Genomic DNA, 16,724 nt, shown 5'->3' on the forward strand with positions numbered 1-16,724 from the left:
TTGACTCTTGAACTTGAGAAGAGTTTGTTTGATGAATGTGGATGCTCCATTGTTTGGGGCATATATATTTATAATTATTAAGTCTTGTTGGTGTATGGTTCCCTTGAGCAGTCTGTAGTGTCCTTCTTTATCCTTTTTGATTGACTTTAGTTTGAAGTCTACTTTTTTTGATATGAGGATAGAAACCCCTGCTTGCTTCCGCAGTCCATGTGAGTGGTATGATTTTTCCCAATCCTTTACCTTCAGTCTGTGGATGTTTTTTTCCTATGAGATGAGTCTCTTGGAGGCAGCATATTGTTGGGTCTTTTTTTTTTTTATACAATCTGCTAGTCTAGGTCTTTTGATTGGTGAGTTTAGGCCATTAACATTCAGGGTTATTATTGAGACATGATTTGTATTCCCAGCCATTCTTGTTTTTTTTTTTGGTATTTGACTTGGTTTCTCCTCTGATTAGATTTTCCTTTAGTGTAATCTCTCCCTCTTATGATTTTCATCATTGTTTTTCATTTCCTGTTCTTGGAATATTTTGCTGAGGATGTTCTATAGTGCAGGCTTTCTAGTTGTAAATTCTTTTAACTTTTATCATGGAAGGTTTTTATTTTACCATCAAATCTAAAGCTTAGTTTTGCTGGATATAAGATTCTTGGTTGGCATCCTTTTTTTTTTTTTTCAGGGCTTGGTATATATTGTTCCATGATCTCCTGGTTTTGAGAGTATGGGTTACAAAATCTACTGAGATACAAATTGGTCTCCCCCTATATGTGATTTGATTCCTCTCTCTTGCGGCTTTAAGATTCTATCCTTCTTGTGTATGCTAGGCATTTTCATTATAATGTGCCTTGGTGTAGATCTGTTGTAATTTTGTACATTTAGTGTCCTGTAAGCCTCTTGTATTTGGTTTCCCAATTTGTTCTTTATGCTTGGGAAATTTTCTGATATCTCATTGAAGAGATTGTGCATTCCTTTGGTATGAAACTCTGTGCCTTCCTCTATCCCAATAACTCTTAGATTTGGTCTTTTGATGCTGTCTCATAATTCTTGTGTGTTCTGTTCATGGTTTCTAACTTTCTTCACTGTGTGATCAACTTTACTTTCCAGATTATATACTTGGTCTTCATTATCTGACGTCCTTTTTTTTTTTTTTCCAAGTGATCTAGTCTGTTGGTTATGCTTTCTATTGAGTTTTTATTCTATCCTTAATTTCAAAGATTTGTTTTTTTTTTCAGAGTCTCTCTCTCTCTCTTAAAATAATCCTTTGCTACCTGTATTTACTCTCTCTTTTTTGGAGTGATCAATTTTTTGCCTATATTTGCTCATTTAGGTCATTGTTTAATTCACAGATCATTTTAATTATGAACCTTCTGAACTCCTCCTCTGACATTTCATCAACTTCACTGTCCCATGGGTTCTGTTATTATAGTGTCCTGGTTTGTTTGGGGTACTTTCTTCCCTTGTTTTTTTTTTTTTCATGTTGTCTATGTGTCTTCCTTTTTTGCAGCATGAATCTGAGATATTACAGTTTTTTCCCTATATTCTTGTAATACCTGTGGAGATTGTCTGTACCTCACCTTGATGTTGGGCTTCTAGACCCTGCTGGTGTCCCTCAGTGTATGCTACTGCCTCTAAGGTTGGTGGAGGCAATAGCAGAGATAATAGTTGCAGTGCCCCAGATGGAAGCAATATCTTACAGAGATGGGGCTGAAAGGGGGGCCTCACACTCTTTGGGATGCCTGCTCTGAGATACAGCTGCTTGAAGGCCCTGTCTGTTTTCAAAAAGGTAGGGGGGGTATTGTGTGGGGAAGGCTATGGTGATGACTGCAGTGCCCCAAGATAGAAGTCAATTAGGCTTAGGCTGGAAGGGGATGGGGCACGAGCTTGGACCTACCCTGAACCTGGGTCCTGAGTAAGTCAAGTCGGTGTGGACAGATCTGGGCTGGGTCTGACTCCTGTGGTAGTCTGCTGGTTCGAAGAGGTGGTCCTATGCTAGAAGCTGGGCTCTGGCCAGTGCCTGCTGGTGGAGGGGAGGCCCCAGGCCTACTGTGAACCTGGTCCCCACACAGGGGCAGTGTGGGTGGATCTGGGCTGCAGGGCTTGACCTCCTGTGGTAGTCTGCTGGTTGGAAGGGGTGGTTCTGTGCCAGAGGCTACTCTCTGGTGGGCTTTAGCCCCACTGGTGGAGGAGTGGACCAGGGCCTATTGTAAGCCTGGGTCCTGTGCAGGCTGTTATCAATAAGTCCCTTTATCACCTTTCCTTGGTGTCTGGGAAGACAGAGGTCACCACTACGCCCTGGTCTGGGTCTCCACCTGGGAGTCTCCCGATGGCGGAACCATGGATATGGGCAGAAATGAGAAAGTGGGACTCAGGGCAGAAGCCAGACCTGGGTTTCTAGTGTTGTGTGGCTGGCGGCTGCCCCTGGGCAGGGTGAATTTGGCGTGAAGGTATCCTGAGCTGCAGCCTGACCTGCCTGCACACCTGGGACTCTCTTTCCTAACATGTAGCTGCAGCTCAGCCAACCCCAGGGGCCATGTTCCACCCACATCAAATCAGATGGTGGCAGCTGGACCCACGGCACTGCCTGGGCCTCGCTTCCCTTTCCTGTGGGCACTGCAAACACCTTGGCTGCCAAGGCCACCACCATGAGGTAAGCGGGGCCTCTGAGCCATTCTTGGTCCGACTGCTGCCCAACTTAGGACTGTACATAAAGGGGTTGTGGTCTGTAAAATGAGGTGCACTGCAGGTTTGCTTTCTAGCAGAACCACCTTTATTTCCCTGGACAGCACACTGGGCGCTCAGCGCGAAGGCCGGCTCTTCTGCGGAGCGCTATTTGTGGTGGTCCTTCTCCCCCAGGAGCCACAGTTTGGCCTTGTACCGAGTGATGTCCTTGTAGACCCTGAAGTGGTTCAGCCTGTGGTCCTGGCGCTCTGGGCTGACCTAGATGGAGGCAGGGGCAGCAGAAGCTGGTCAGGAAGGGGAAGAGCTGGACCCAATCGGGCCTCCCTGACCACGGGTGGCCCCAGGCTCTCCTGCTAGTGAAACTGCGACACCAGTGCTTAGAGCGTCCCGAGAGCAAGGGGCGTCAGCTCCACAGAGCTGGGGCTCCGCCCTGCCTGCTGCCTACATGGAGGGCAGCCTGCGGGTCACCCGGGAAGACCTAGGTTCCGGGGACCTTGCATCAAACGCCCCGGTTCACTGTGTTTTCTCTCATTTCCTGGTACCTGGTCTCCTCCCAGCTTCCTTCAGGGAAAATGGAAGCTGAGAAGTGGCCCCACCCCACCCCTGGGCCCCAGGAAGCCGGACTGCAGCACATCTGTGGCTGGTGCCCCTGGCTGCGTGGACACAGGGAAGGCCGATTCCTGGCTTCCTTCCTGTGAACTGTCCAGTCCTGCAGGACTAACGGAGCAGAGCAGCTGCTTGCCCCATCGTGGCCCAACTGCGCTGCGGTTCACTTCCCTTTCTACACCGTTTCCTCTTCCTTCTGAGGCAGGGGGCACCACAGCCAGGCTGCCCAGAGCCAGCGGGCCTCTGTGCTGGGGTGCCAGGGACAGATGGGGGCGGTGCTGTGCCTGTCCCTGGTCAGCATCCGCACACACTAGGTGTTCAGCAGGTGCTTGAATGGAAAGGGAGTGTGGTGGGGGGTCACAGTGAGCCAGGGAGAGCTACCTTAGAGAAGCTGCCCTGAGGGTCACTCAGGGACGTGCTCATCCCATCCCAGGCTGCAAGTGTGTGTGTGTGTGTGAGTGTGTGTGTGTGTTTATGTGAGTGTGTGTGAATGTGTATGTGTATGTGTGTGAGTGAATGAATGTGTGTGTGAATGTGTGTATGTGTGAATATGTGAATGTGTGTGTATGTGTGTGTGGGAATGTGTGTATGTGTGAATATGTGAATGTGTGTGTATGTGTGTGTGGGAATGTGTGTTATGTGTGAGTGTGAGTGTTTGTGTGAGTGTGTGTATGTGTGAGTGTGTGTGTGAGTGTGAGAGGGTGAGTGTGAGTGTGTATGTGTGTGTGAGTGTGTATGTTTCAGTGTGTATGTTTGAGTGTGTATGAGTGTGTGTATGTGTCTGTGAGTGTTTGGACACACATCCCACTTGAGGATATATTTTCAGCAAGTGTTACCCAGAGACACAAGGCAAAGAGGTGCCCACTGAGCCTTACTTACCAGGGGTCCCTGGGCTGAGGTTGGGGAGCTCTGAACAGGGCGAGATCCTTCCAGGGACAGGGTCCTCACATTGGGGCCCATGGAGCACATCAATCACGTCCTCTGCCCCAAGCACAACGCTCTGAAAGCCCAGCTTCTTTACCTTTGATGTTCCCACAACACCTGGATCTAATCTGGGGGGCTTACTTCCTTGCTTGCTCCCTGTGCCACCTGAGGGCACTGTCCCCACATGTGTGATGGACAGACTGAGTGCCGGCAGGCCCCTTGGGACTCAGACACAGCATTCTATCCTGGAGGCCTGGAAGGGTCTAAGCAGGGCAGGCCTGTCTGGGCCCCACATTCGTCCTTCCTGTGGTATGTGCTGACTGTCAGAGATGCCCTGAGGTGCAGGGAGCAACCTTCCCATGGTGCGTGAAGCCCCCAGCTCTCTGGTGCTTTGCTAAGACACCCACTGTCCCCTGGGCAGACCTGTCTTCATAAGGCTCCCTTCCCTCCCACCTCCTTCTCACTGGTCAAGGACTCTATGGACCAAACTTCACTCAGGCCATCCTCCTCTTAAACCAGGCCTGACTTAGGGCCTTCTGTGGTCACCTCTGCATTGTCCAGTTTCAGCAAAATTCTGGCTGAGCAGTGTAGCGAGAGCCACCACCCTGGGTGTTGACTGTGCTGGGTGTCTGTGGGCTCCTTGGTGTCTGCCCCCCAGAGCAGGTCTTGTCCCTGCCCTGCCTTCAGCAAGAATCCAGCCAGGTCAGCTTAGCCAGGACCCTTCACCCAGAAGTTACCCCCAGTGATTCCCCCCCCCCCCACCTCCATCCTTAGTTTGTCCAGCTGCCCAGTCTCTCCCACCCTGTTGGAGCCTCTGCCCTAGCCATAGCCCCCCTTGGATCAAGCCTTCCGTGTGGTCTTTAGAAATCCCTGATCCCTGATTCTTTATTCATGTTCAATCAAGGTCTTGAGCAGTTTCCTCTGAAGTCCCCTCTTTCACTGATAGATAGACCTCATGGCTGTCACTTGCCTCTGTGTGGCCTTGCTTCTCCATCTCTGAGCCACACACCTCCTGTTTTTGGGGTGAGCTCTTCTCTGTGAGTGGTGGCCCCCTGGAGACATCCTCCTGTCTGGAGCAGCACCTGACTGTCCCGGGCAGGGCTCAGGGATTCCTTTCTGCTCTTCCCCATCTGCATCACAGGAGCCTGGCCACATTTACTGAGCAGGTGCTGTGTGCTGGGCACTGTCCCAGGTACTGCTCCTCTTAGCAACCCTGTGAGGCAGGTTCTGTGGTGTCCCCATTTATGACCAGGAACAGCCCCGCACAGTGTTTAGTAACTCACCCCAGGTCTCAGGACTAGCAAGAAGGACAGATTTCAAGCCCCTGCCAGTGGGCTGTCACTCTGCTCTCAGACACTGCCCACACCGCCCTGTGTTCCTACTGCTGCTCGAAGCAGGGGCCTCACTTACCAAGGGCTCTGCCTCCCAGCCGATCTCCTGACTTTCCGTCTGTGTCTCTGGGTACTTCTTCCGGGGTCTCTGAGCAGCATGGTGAACGAGATTCAGAAACCTGACTGGGAGAGGAGGCTCAAGTTAGAAGCTGCCCGTGTCCTTTTCCTGGCCACACCACTCCAGGGCCACAGAATTCTGTGTGCAGAGCCAGGGCCTGAGACAGGGGCGTCTGGTTCTCAGCCATGTGTCAGCAAATGTTTCCAGTTCAAACTGTGCCAGGCACTGTTCTGGACCCTGGGGCAGGGCTGTGACAGACATGGGTCCCCGGGGAGTCCAGGGCAGGCAGGAATAGAGGTCAACTCCTCTATTCACAGAACATGTGGGTGCTGCCCTCTTGCACCTCTCTATCATGCGGGGTCCTTCCACAGCCTCCCGCCTGACACCCTGGACCATCTGTGCCCACCTGCCCCAACAGTCCCACATCCCCTGCCTGATGGAGGCACCTGTTTTCCATGCTGTCGCCCATGATCCCACTCCACAAACTGGTGGAGGCACTTACAGGCTGCCCTCTTGCCTCTGCCTCATTGTGCTAAGACCCCTGGGCCCACCCTACTGCCTGTCACCAGGTAAAGTGGAAACATGAACAGGACTGTGTTTACTGAGCATGGTGAGGCGGGTTCAGCTCTAAGCACCTGTGGTGTTTTGCTTGGTCCTTCCAACAACTCTAAGAAGTGGGCTGAGAGGTCAACAACCTGGCTGAAGCCCACAGTTAAGGAGCAGCAGCACCAGGATGTGAATCCAGTTCCTAGGCCTTCAGAACCCGTGTGAGTAACGTCTGAACATTTGTGAATGAATGACTCCTCTTTTCAGGCCATCGGGGACTCTTGTGGATGACAGTAATGAGTTGGCATGTGTTTGCTCATCAGTCTCTCTGAGCTTGGTCAGTAGAGTCTAGTCTCAAGACCACAGCAGAGGACCCTAAGGTTCCCTGCAGCGACTCTGCCTGCGAGTTCTCTGAGCCCCCTGCCTCTCTCTGCCCCACCTCACGCAGTCTCCAACCCCAGGACTTACCATCTTCAGGTTCCTCCAAGTTATCATGCCACGACATGGGCTTCCTGGTGATTGCGTGAACTGGAGAAGAGCAGGGACACAGCACAGGTCAGAGCACAACCCCTGCCCTCCTGCCACTCACCCTAGACCAGACTCCCATTCTGCACCCATGGAGTGCCTGGGCCTGGGGGGTTCTGGCTGGGTGCTGGGAACAAGGTCCCACAGCCCTCGAGGACCTAGGGTCTGGCCTGGCACTGTCCAGGTCAGTGGCAACAAGCCACAGGATACTAGGATTTATGTTTGTTTATTCATTCACTCATTTATTTATTGCAGTGAGCTAACCCTCACCCTAACCCTAATCCAGCCCTCTTTACTTTTATTTTGAGACCAGTCTCTGTTGAGGTCATCCTTAAACTTGCAATCTCCCTGCCCCAAGCTCCCTGTTGCCAGAATACAGGTGTGTGTCACCATGCCCAGGAGTAAAAAGTCTTCTGAGCATGCACCCATAAGATATGAAATGTATATGTCATCTTTATGTAAAATTATCTGCATATTAGAAAAGCATTTTTCTTTGTAGTACAAGTAAACAGAAATGCAAGCTACAGTATTTTCTCACTTCACCACAATGGCCACATTAATCCTGTGCCCAAGGGAAAGAACTGGAGGAAATCACTTTTCCCAGAATGAATGTGGCCTGAGGGATTATTTAGCTTGTTGGGATGGACCAAACTATACTTTTCTCCTGAAATCAGTGGTGGGGACTCCAGAAGACAACTAGAAGAATTCTAAGCAGAATGAAGTCACTGAATGTCCTGAAGACAGCCAGGCTGCAGGGGTGCTGGTTATAGAGGCCCAGAGTGGGGGGCTCAGGGAGGAGGAGCAGGTGGGCAGTTACCATGGGGGCTGTGGCATGAGTGTTCAGAGGTGGAGGAGAGAGGATCCTGGTCGGGAGCCTAGCAGCCACGGGGAGCAGGAACTTGGGTGGATTGGAGGAGGGCAGTTGGGGATGAAGCTAGGGAGGAATCAGAGCTAATTCCAAAGGGGTGGAAGCACGGGCTGTTTTAAGGTAGCTCAGAAGTAGCAGAGGCCACACAAGTCTTCAGCAGAGGGATGGACGTAACCAAACTGGCCTCTTAGGGTAGCTCTAAGCCAGCAGTCCCTAGGATATGGGTTGGGGTGGCTGGTTTGGAGGGAAGGAGTGTAGCTGGGAGCCCAGCAGAGCAGCAGGCAGGAATGAGGATGGCCCTGCTGGGGCTGGGGAGTGAGGCTGGAGAGGGGCAGGTCCAGTCGCTGTTCAGAGGGTGGAATTAAGTGAGAGGTGGGTACGCCCCCAGTGTACCATGAGTCTTTCCCTGAGTTAGGAACAGACAAGGGTCAGGAGAAATGTGAAGCAGCAGACATTCTGCTTCTGTGACTGCCAGGTGTGTGGACTGAGGGATGGAGGCTGGGGCTGACTCAGGCTTCTCACCTGGGAGGGAAAGGCCCAGCTGCCTTGTGCTGCCACAGGGTTTTCTGGAGAAGCAGAGGGTGGGCAAGGGATTCAGGGCCCCTAGCTTTCCAGAGGGCCAGTCTGAGGTCCCTAATGGTGAGTCCAAGGGAGGTTAGCCAGGAGGTGGTCAGATGGCGGATCTGGAGCTCATCTGAGGCCCATTGTCCTTTAGGGGCTGCTGATTCTGCAGGATGAGATGGATCTCACAGGAGTGTGCAGGGTGAGAGGAGTGGAGGGGAGGGTGCTTTCATCCTGGAGGACAGGGAGCACTGCCCAGAGCCTATTCTCCTGAACTTTCCAGAGAAAGGGTTATGATATTAAAATTCTAAAATCCCTTTAGAATAAGAAATGAAACCAAAATATAAACAAAAATAAAATCTAAAACCCTTGCAAAATGCAGTTACTTCAAAAGGAAAATTATTAGAAGCAACTCCTAGCTGCTGCAGTGGTACACACCTGTAACTCCAGAGGCTTGTGGGGCTAAGGAAGGAGTGTCATAAATTCTGAAGGCAGCCTCAGTAACTTGGCCAGGCTGTGTCTCAAAATGGAAAATAAAAAGGACTAGGGATGTGGCTGAGTGCCCCTGAATTCAATCCATGGTAAACACACTCTTGCACACACACAGACACACACATTCACACACTTACAACCACACACACACATACATAAAACCACACACAAAGAGAACCAAACCCAAAATAACCAAACTGTACGCTTACATTCAGAACGTTTGATCTCATCTTGAGGTGGATGCATTTCAATGCACCTGATGTGTCTCAGGAGGCCGGGCGGCCCTGGCATCCATCCTTCCTGGACACTAGAGACCAAGGCAGGCCTCTCCCTGCTGCCTATGTGCCCACAACCCTCCCCACGGTGGCCCGTGTCTGTCCCCCGAGTCCTCACCCTTGCGCAGGGGATTCACGTGGTAGTCTGTGCAGAGCTTCTGTGTGCGCAGCTCTCGCAGGTACTGTTCCCGCAGGAACTGGTTCTGATGAACCTCGTCCTGGAACACCCTCTCCCTATGGTGTCCAGCCATGGCCTGGCCACGCTGGTGCTGTGGGGCTCTCTAAGTGCCCTCTGGATAGGGCAGTGCCAGATCTTCTGCCGTCTCCAGGCAACATTGTCCCAAGCCGTCTCCTGGCAACAGAGCCCTGGTTGGAATGCTCCAGTCTTCAGTCCTGGACCTCCCCTGGGTAGCTCAGTCTCCCAACTCCACCCACTTCCCCCTGCTCCCTCCTCTTAGGGCCCCAAGCAAGCACTGGACTCACCTGCCCCATCTTCTCAGATTAGAACCTGGGTACTAGAGCTGCCCTTGGACATCATCAGGAAAGGGCTCCAGGTCCAGTGGCAGGCCCAGGTATTGGACAGAAGGCTGGACCTCACCTTGGCCAGTCATTTCCTAAAAAACATTTGGGGAGGAGTCAGGAAGCTCTCCCACTTTGAAGCAGATGCCCAGAATCAAGACCTATGGCTAGCTCACTCACACACACACACACACACACACACACACAAACTCACACCCTCCCCCCCCCCCCCCCCGAAGTTTCCATTTGAGAACACGTTTTGTCCAGTGTGGTTATAGACAGAACCACCCTTTCCCTATTGAAGTTCCTGGGACTTTAGTGTTTTTAACTGTGGTAAGGTATACATGGTGGGAAATTTCCTGAGCACACACTTGAGTGGTGACGAGTGTGTTCACACCCTGTGCAGCCCACCTCCAGAGCTGCTTCACACTCTGAGCTGGCCAGCCTGTCCCCTCCTCCAGCCCTGGCCACCACCTCTCCATTCTGTGTCTGGATTCACCCCACTGGACGCCTTATGCAACAATTCACTTTAAAAGAGCCCAAAGTGCCTCACCCAGAGAGGGAGGCCCCCTGGCCCCGTGAGCACCTCACCTGACTCTACAGCCTGTGCTCTCTCCACTGGGGACCTTCTCCTTGGTCCATTCACGCATTTGTGAGATGGAGTGTCCAGGAGGGCTTAGGGCAGGGACCACAGTTGGACACGCTGGCTGTGTGGAGGCTTCCGCAGGGTCCTGGGTGACTCCTGACCTCATGCCTGCTGCTCCTGCAGGCTCCTGCAGCTGGCTGCTCAGCAGGACAGGGAAGGAAGGACTCTGGAAAAAGGGCCCTGCTGAAGCTCTTTCTGCCATGGTGCCAAGACAGAGTGAGGGAGAGCCCAGACAGCGGTAGGACAGCCAGGATCAGGTCGGGGAGCCAGGGGTCTGGCAACTGACCTCAGAAATGCTCCAGGCTGAGTGTGGGGCTGTCATCCTTCTGTGTCCCCTGGGTCCACCTGCTCAGGCTGCTGAGAAGACAGCCCCAGGGACTGTGACCTCCCACAGTAGGGAGACCGTCTCCCCTGGATGAGTGTGTCAACCCTGCTGCCTGGTTGGGGAGGCTGGATTGTGGGTGGGACTGGATTATGGGGACTTAGAAGGGAGATCTGGGAGGAGGAGAGGGGGTAAAGATGGGGGAGTGACGGGAAAGGGAAGCCAGATGAACAGGGGGGAGGCGAGTGGGTGGTCTGGGAGCAAGAGAGGAAGAGCTGGGCACGGGGCCCCTCAAGGCAGGGTGTTGGGAAGGGACCATGTAAGGCAGAGGAGGGAAAGTGGTGGGGCAGAGGCCAGAAGGGGAGGGCTTGAGCTGGAGAGCAGGCTGAGGGCTGGCAGCCTGGTGGGTCAGGGGAGGGAGGTGGTGATGGGGCTGGAGGGTGGGCGCAGGAGGGGGGCGCGGGCATTGAGCTTTATCCACGGGAGGAAGCTTCTTATTCATGTCTTTAGACACTCCTAGCTACTCACTGGCCAACCAGTGACTGACCCTTGCCAGAGGGCCTCCCACAGTTCTCTCCTCAGATTCCATGATGGAAGGCCCTTTGTGACAGGCACAGCCCCACCCTGTAAGGCACTGAGTAGGCCCCACCATCCAGGGACTGGTCCCATGTCTAGGTTCAAGAGTGGTCACAGGACACAGCAGAGAGAGAGATGCTGTAATAGGAGTCCATGTCCTTAGGGGGACGTGCAGTCTGCCCTCCTCAGGCAGTGACTGATCAGAGGGCTAGGGGACACCTCTGTGCCTGGGTCCTAGGACACACTTTGGTGGTGCCAAGTGTGTTCACACCGTGTGCAGGGAAGTGGGATGGGAAAGTGGAATCAGTGTCCCAGTGGATTAACTCACTGTGTTTCCAGAGCCCTTTCCTATCATCTAACTCCCTGCCTGAATAGAGGTCGTGAGAGGGGAGAAGAGGTGTCCATTCTGCAATGAGGAGGATGCTGGAGACTAGGGAGGGGGCTGCCATGGGCAGGGAGTGGGGTCAGAGCAGGTGGGACCAGTAAAACTTCTAGAAACTTCTGTGTGTCTTCAGTACTCAACATGGGTGGGATGGTGTGTTTTGAGGATCTTAAGTCCAGCAGTAGAGAAATAATCTCTAAGAGGAGGGTTTCTGTCGTAGCTATGAATCAGCTCAGTGCCCATGTGTGGAGCAGGCCTTAGACATTTACCTGGAGAAGCAGCTCCTCACACCACACCCTGGTCCCCACTCCCAGCAGGAATCTGCACCTGGGGGGCTGTCCAGGTGAATGCCACCAGGGAAGTCCCTCCTCCTTTTTTTGCAGTTTTCCTAAGCAGTGAGTGATCAGGGTGCAGACTGTTTTCACTGGCCGTGTGTCCACCCAGCACTCGAGGAAGAAAGTACCACGCGGCAGGTCGTGTGCTGCAGTGTTTCTTGGGTCTTCAGTTCTCTGGAGAAGACAGAATGTGGAATGGAAAACTGCTCCATTCAAAGGCCCCAAATCAAGCCTAGGAGACACTGGTGCAGAAGTTAGAAGCTTTTCCTGGAGGACATGCCCATCAGGTTCATTTTACCTGGGCTTAAAAAATGTCTAATTCAAGGAGAAATCGCTGCTTGGTGCAAAGTCAAAAGATTGATCCCACCATTCACAAGCTGCCCAGCTGCTCCAGCTGCACCAGAGCTGGGCTTCAGGGTGGTCCTGGGGTTCAGGGTGGACTTAACACACTCAGAGGGACTGTGTGGGCAGTGCCTTTATGCTGAGGAGACGTGTGACGGTCACCAGGGCCGAGTGAGTAATAGGTGACGCCTGGACTCAGATCCCTGCTAGAGCCACGAGGCCCTGGCAGGTCGTGTGTCCCTTCCCCTCCTCTCCCTACTGCTGTGTTCCATGTTGACTGTCGACTGCTGACACAGAGTAGGTTTGGGTCCAAAAATAACCATGTGCAGAGATGCCTGGAGAGGAGGGCAGGTCCTTCAGAGGTGCTCTGCCTGTCCACTCAGGGAAAAAGGACTGAGGGAGACCCTTGGGGGTTGGGGACCCAGAGCAAGGCGTGGGTGGCTCCAGGGCAGTGGAGAACGGGTTTGCTTTTCCATCCCACCCGAGTCTGGTCCTTCACAGCTGGTGTAGAACATGGGGCCTCATCTCCTGAGTCTGACAGCAGCCCAGTGAGGTGGCCTGGGGATGGGCTGGGCCTCCTGTTCTTCTCCTGGGGGTGTGGATGCCCACAAATGACGGCTGACTTGCAGAATCACAGCACTGCTGAGTGAGGAACCGGGGAGGGTGGAAGCCCTTAGATCCTGAGGACAGGGCTCCTGAGTAGCCGAGGCCTCCAGATCATGTCCTGACCCCTGGCGCTAGGACTTCCCTCAGTCCTTTTCTCAAATCCTCCTGCCCAAGCTTCATGGCAGGATGGAGTTGATGCTGTGCAGGAGTAAGGACAGGCGGGTTCTGAACCATAAATCCTTCCTTTTCCTCTGACTTCAAGCACCAAACATGACACAGTTTCCTACCAAGGGCGTGCTCAGAGGGTCTTTGGAAGGGGAGCCTGTGGCCTTGCATTCCCACCATCTTCACACTGCCCATCGTCACTCAGTGTGTTTGGGAGCCCAGGTGACCACTCTTACATACTGGGGTGCCCTTTTGCCCCAAGTGGCTCAGAGCTCAGGATATTGTAAACCAACTGTCACAGGAGTGTCCTACAGAGAAGGAACTCCCCTTCACTGACGCACCCTGCATGGCGTCCTTGGGAGTTGACTGGAGAGGTGGCCGTTGGGCTGGCGCTTGGTTGTCTAAGGAGCTGAGTCTGTGGCTCTGTGCTCTTGGTGTCTGCTTGGCTCAGCCTCAGGACCAGCCTGGTGAGAAGGGGAGAGGCCCCAGGAGTACTGGGCGGGCATCTGCCTGGCTCTTCCTTCCCCACCATGGCTCATGGGGGCCATGGAGAGTCCTACCTCCTCTTGGGTAGGCCCCACCACAGCCACCTTGACTTTACTGACAATGAGGAATCATCGACTCTGCTGATTCTCTTTGCAGCATTGTGTGGAGTTGTCGACTGGTTCCCTCCCTTGCCCTGGCCAGCCACCTCAAAGGGAGGGAGTTATGAGGAGAGACGCTCTTCGAACATGGAGGCTCTCTGCATCACCTTTGATGGTGTTGGCCACCAGGTGCAGACCCCAGCTGACAGCCCAGGGGACACTGCAGTGCTCAGTCGTCTCAGTGGTGACGTCTGTAGTGTGCAGGAACAGGGCTCACACCTAATGTGCAGAATACAGGAAGCATCTCCCCAGTTCCCTCTGGGATTTGGAGATTGGTGGTGTGCTGGAGAGACCTAAGTATGCAGGGCCTCCAGCAGCTGGATGTTCCTCCTAGGTGGTGTCTCCAGCCTCAGATTTTGTGATCTGGCCAGAAGCACATGGCCCCAAACACCTTTTCCACTTGTGCCTTGGAAATGTCTGCAGACCCACGTGCACAAGCTCGTCGGGTGCCGTGACCTCTGACTGTCAGATGATGGGTGGTGTTTGGGCCATCTCTAGGCTGGACAGTCCAGGCAGAGCTGGCAGTGCTGGAGTCCTCTGGCACATTGACTTAGGCCTGAATGAGTGGCCCCTCCAGGTTGTGGTTCATAGCATCCATGCTGGACCTTGGGCACGGGCCCTGTCTGGCTCTTCCATTCAGCCATTTGCCTGCACCATCTGTCTCTGCCATGGCCTGTCCATTTGTGTAGCGGCACAGTGGACAAAAATGCCCACCACATACTGCTGGGAGAGTGCTGGCCCCCATCGGTGCAGGAAGAGAATGTGTTCTGATTTTTATTGTGGAATTTGCCACTGAGGATTATCCAGGGGACCCCCCCCACACACACCCTGAGGCACTCCTCCAGCAGCTGATCTGGGGCAGGGGTGCCTGGTCAGGCTTGTTACTTAGCAGTGTGCTTCTTTAGTAGCCCCAACCCCTGTTCCCACAGCTGGCTGGCCCCATGCTGGTGCTCCAAACAGCAGGCAGCAGCTCCCCAGGTGCTACATGGAGTGAGTCTTCAGAGCCTTTGCTTCCGGGATACAAGTTCCTGATTGTCCTGAGGGCACTGCAGTCAGGGAGAGGAAAATCTCTGAGGTCCAGAGCACCCTGGGAGCTATTTGTGCAGGTCTTTGGTACTCCTAAACTCTCCAGGCAGCCCTGATGGGAAAGAGCAGTGGGTTCAAGGAAGAGCAGCTATTATAAAATACTGGATTCTGGTCATTTTGTAAAGAAAAATGTTAATTTAGGTCACAGTCTTTTTTTGCTTTTTTTTTTTTTTTTAACTCTCAAAGCCCAAGATCAGGTGGCCTCCTCTGTTTGCCCTGTAGCATTACCTGACAGCTTCACCACATGACGGGGAATCAAAAAGGGAGCAGCCACATGCACAGGGGTGCATGCTGGGGGGTGCCTCGCTATATGCCAAGCCTCTCCTGTGGCAGCCCACTGGCTCTGGAAGCCCATCATTTGCCCACTTGCAGGAAGGTGCTCTGTGCCATGAGGAGCCTGCGTTGGACCCCAGTCTCACAAAGCCCTGCACCTCGGCACTGCCATGCTGGGGACCAAGCCTCCAACCCATGAACCTGTGGGGGACATGCTCAACCACTGCAGGGCAGAGCAACTGCCCTGGGGCCGAGCCAAGAGAGGGCTCAGGCCCGTGACCAGCTGTCTGCTTCCCTGACCCCGAATGCAAAGCTTTCGGGCCTCCAGCCCTTCTGAAGGACGAGAGTAGGTTCGAACTTGTGATCATCCCTCCACAGCAAGTTCACACCGTCAGCTGTCCCCTGACCAGCTGAGCACCACGGTGACCACCGTCTGCCTGGCTGTCCACCTATCAGAATGCAGGGCATCCCAAGCCGGCTGTCCCAGGACAGCTCTGCTAAGAACAGCCTAGCTTCTCTGGTCCAGCCCTCACCAGCAGTTGCTGGAGGGGACCCGGCTGCTGTTTTGGTGGTTGATGAATTCAGTCTGCCAATCCTCTGGCAGTGTCCTTGGAGCACCTGTGCCACCTGACTGAGCACTGCTCAGATGACCCCAGTACCCAGCACTGACCACCTACCCAGGCCCATCTCTCCTGAGACCTGCTGTGGCAGTGTTGTAGGGGACAGATGAGGCAAGGCACAAAAGATAGCAGGAAACAATTTTAATTGGCTGAAACCATGTTCAGAGGGGACAGCTTTTGCTATAATCAATCAATCCCCTGAATCCTGAGTTCAGGTATTTTCAGAGTTTTATACCCAGCATGTAAGGGGAGGGACTCAGAAATTCACAGTCTGCAGAAGTTCACATAAAAGCAGCTTTTCTTTCTCTGTTCTGGGCAAGTTAACCCTTCAAGGATAACACCTGAGAAGGGGAGAGTTGTTTCTCCCCTTTCTTTCCTCCCCTGCCAGCTGTTACCATGGAGCCCAGTTGGTAACTTCTCTTATCTTAGAAATGTAGACATCTATCTCTGTGAAGCCCCAGCTCAAGGCCAGAGGCCTTGTTAAAGGACTTGTCTTTTAATTTTCCCATTTTGCATTTTGTAAACACACTTCTACAAAGTACTACGCAGGATAAATGTGTATGAAAAACTAGTAAAGGGGTGCTCAGCGCCTGGAGGGCTGATTTCTTCCAGAGCCAATTGCCAATTAAAATAGAACAACAGGAAAATACAAAGTTTACCTACATTTAACTTTTTGTAGAGACTCTTTTGCTGATGGTCCTAAAATCAATTATGGTAAAGATTTCTAGAGAAACTTAGTTAAGATTTTCTGTGGAGGAGGGGGTGCCACTACTATAGGGGGTAAAGTCCCATGTCCTCTGGTGGCCCCTCAATAGCTGCCACCTGGGACCCACCTTGGGACCCTCCCAGATGTCACACAGGCCTCCTTCCCTCTGTCACCAAATGTCTACTCCACTTACCCAATGGCACCATTGTCCCTTCTCACCATCTAGGCAGCACCCATAGGGCAGACCTGTAGGGGTTCTGTGTTTGGGATTGGGGTTCCTGATGACTTGCTTGGTGCCTGAGGAAGTCTCTGTGCAAAGGCATAGGATGCCCGGTTGCTATGGCAATGCCCTCCATTATCAGCTTCCACCTTAATCTTAGGCACATAACTCCCGGGAATAAAGGAACTTACTTGCTAGATAACCACAATGTCTCACCAAGCTCTGGTGGTCCTGGATCTGCCCGCCGAACAGTGCCTTCAGACAACAGACTTTCTTGAGAACTGCACAAGTTTCCTAACGTTGCTTATTGTAACTGTGAAGTATAATTGCAGAATAAGCAACCTTACTGATACTCTAAACAAT

At 52.9% G+C, this 16,724-nt stretch overlaps 1 protein-coding gene across 1 annotated transcript; it reads right to left on the bottom strand.

Annotated features, from left to right (window-relative positions):
* Positions 1 to 2,820: 2,820 nt before the first annotated feature.
* Positions 2,821 to 9,170, bottom strand: LOC139705614 (cilia- and flagella-associated protein 144-like). Its single transcript, XM_071611772.1, has 4 exons — positions 9,038 to 9,170; positions 6,667 to 6,726; positions 5,614 to 5,717; positions 2,821 to 2,931 (listed from the first exon to the last, which is right to left on the bottom strand). The coding sequence occupies exons 1-4, from the start codon at positions 9,168 to 9,170 to the stop codon at positions 2,821 to 2,823; spliced, it is 408 nt and encodes a 135-aa protein (XP_071467873.1).
* Between the last annotated feature and the right edge of the window lie 7,554 nt (positions 9,171 to 16,724).

The sequence above is a fragment of the Marmota flaviventris genome, chromosome 5 (assembly GCF_047511675.1).
Source record: "Marmota flaviventris isolate mMarFla1 chromosome 5, mMarFla1.hap1, whole genome shotgun sequence".
NCBI classification, from domain to species: domain Eukaryota; kingdom Metazoa; phylum Chordata; class Mammalia; order Rodentia; family Sciuridae; genus Marmota; species Marmota flaviventris.

Bases quoted from the DNA above. Each gene is read 5' to 3' on its own strand.
- LOC139705614 (XM_071611772.1), bottom strand. From the start codon at position 9,170: ATGGCTGGACACCATAGGGAGAGGGTGTTCCAGGACGAGGTTCATCAG. The intron at 6,727-9,037 runs GTGAGGACTCGG...GCTCTTCTCCAG, and splicing joins CGTGAATCCCCTGCGCAAGG to TTCACGCAATCACCAGGAAG. The intron at 5,718-6,666 runs GTAAGTCCTGGG...CTCCTCTCCCAG, and splicing joins CTTGGAGGAACCTGAAGATG to TCAGGTTTCTGAATCTCGTT.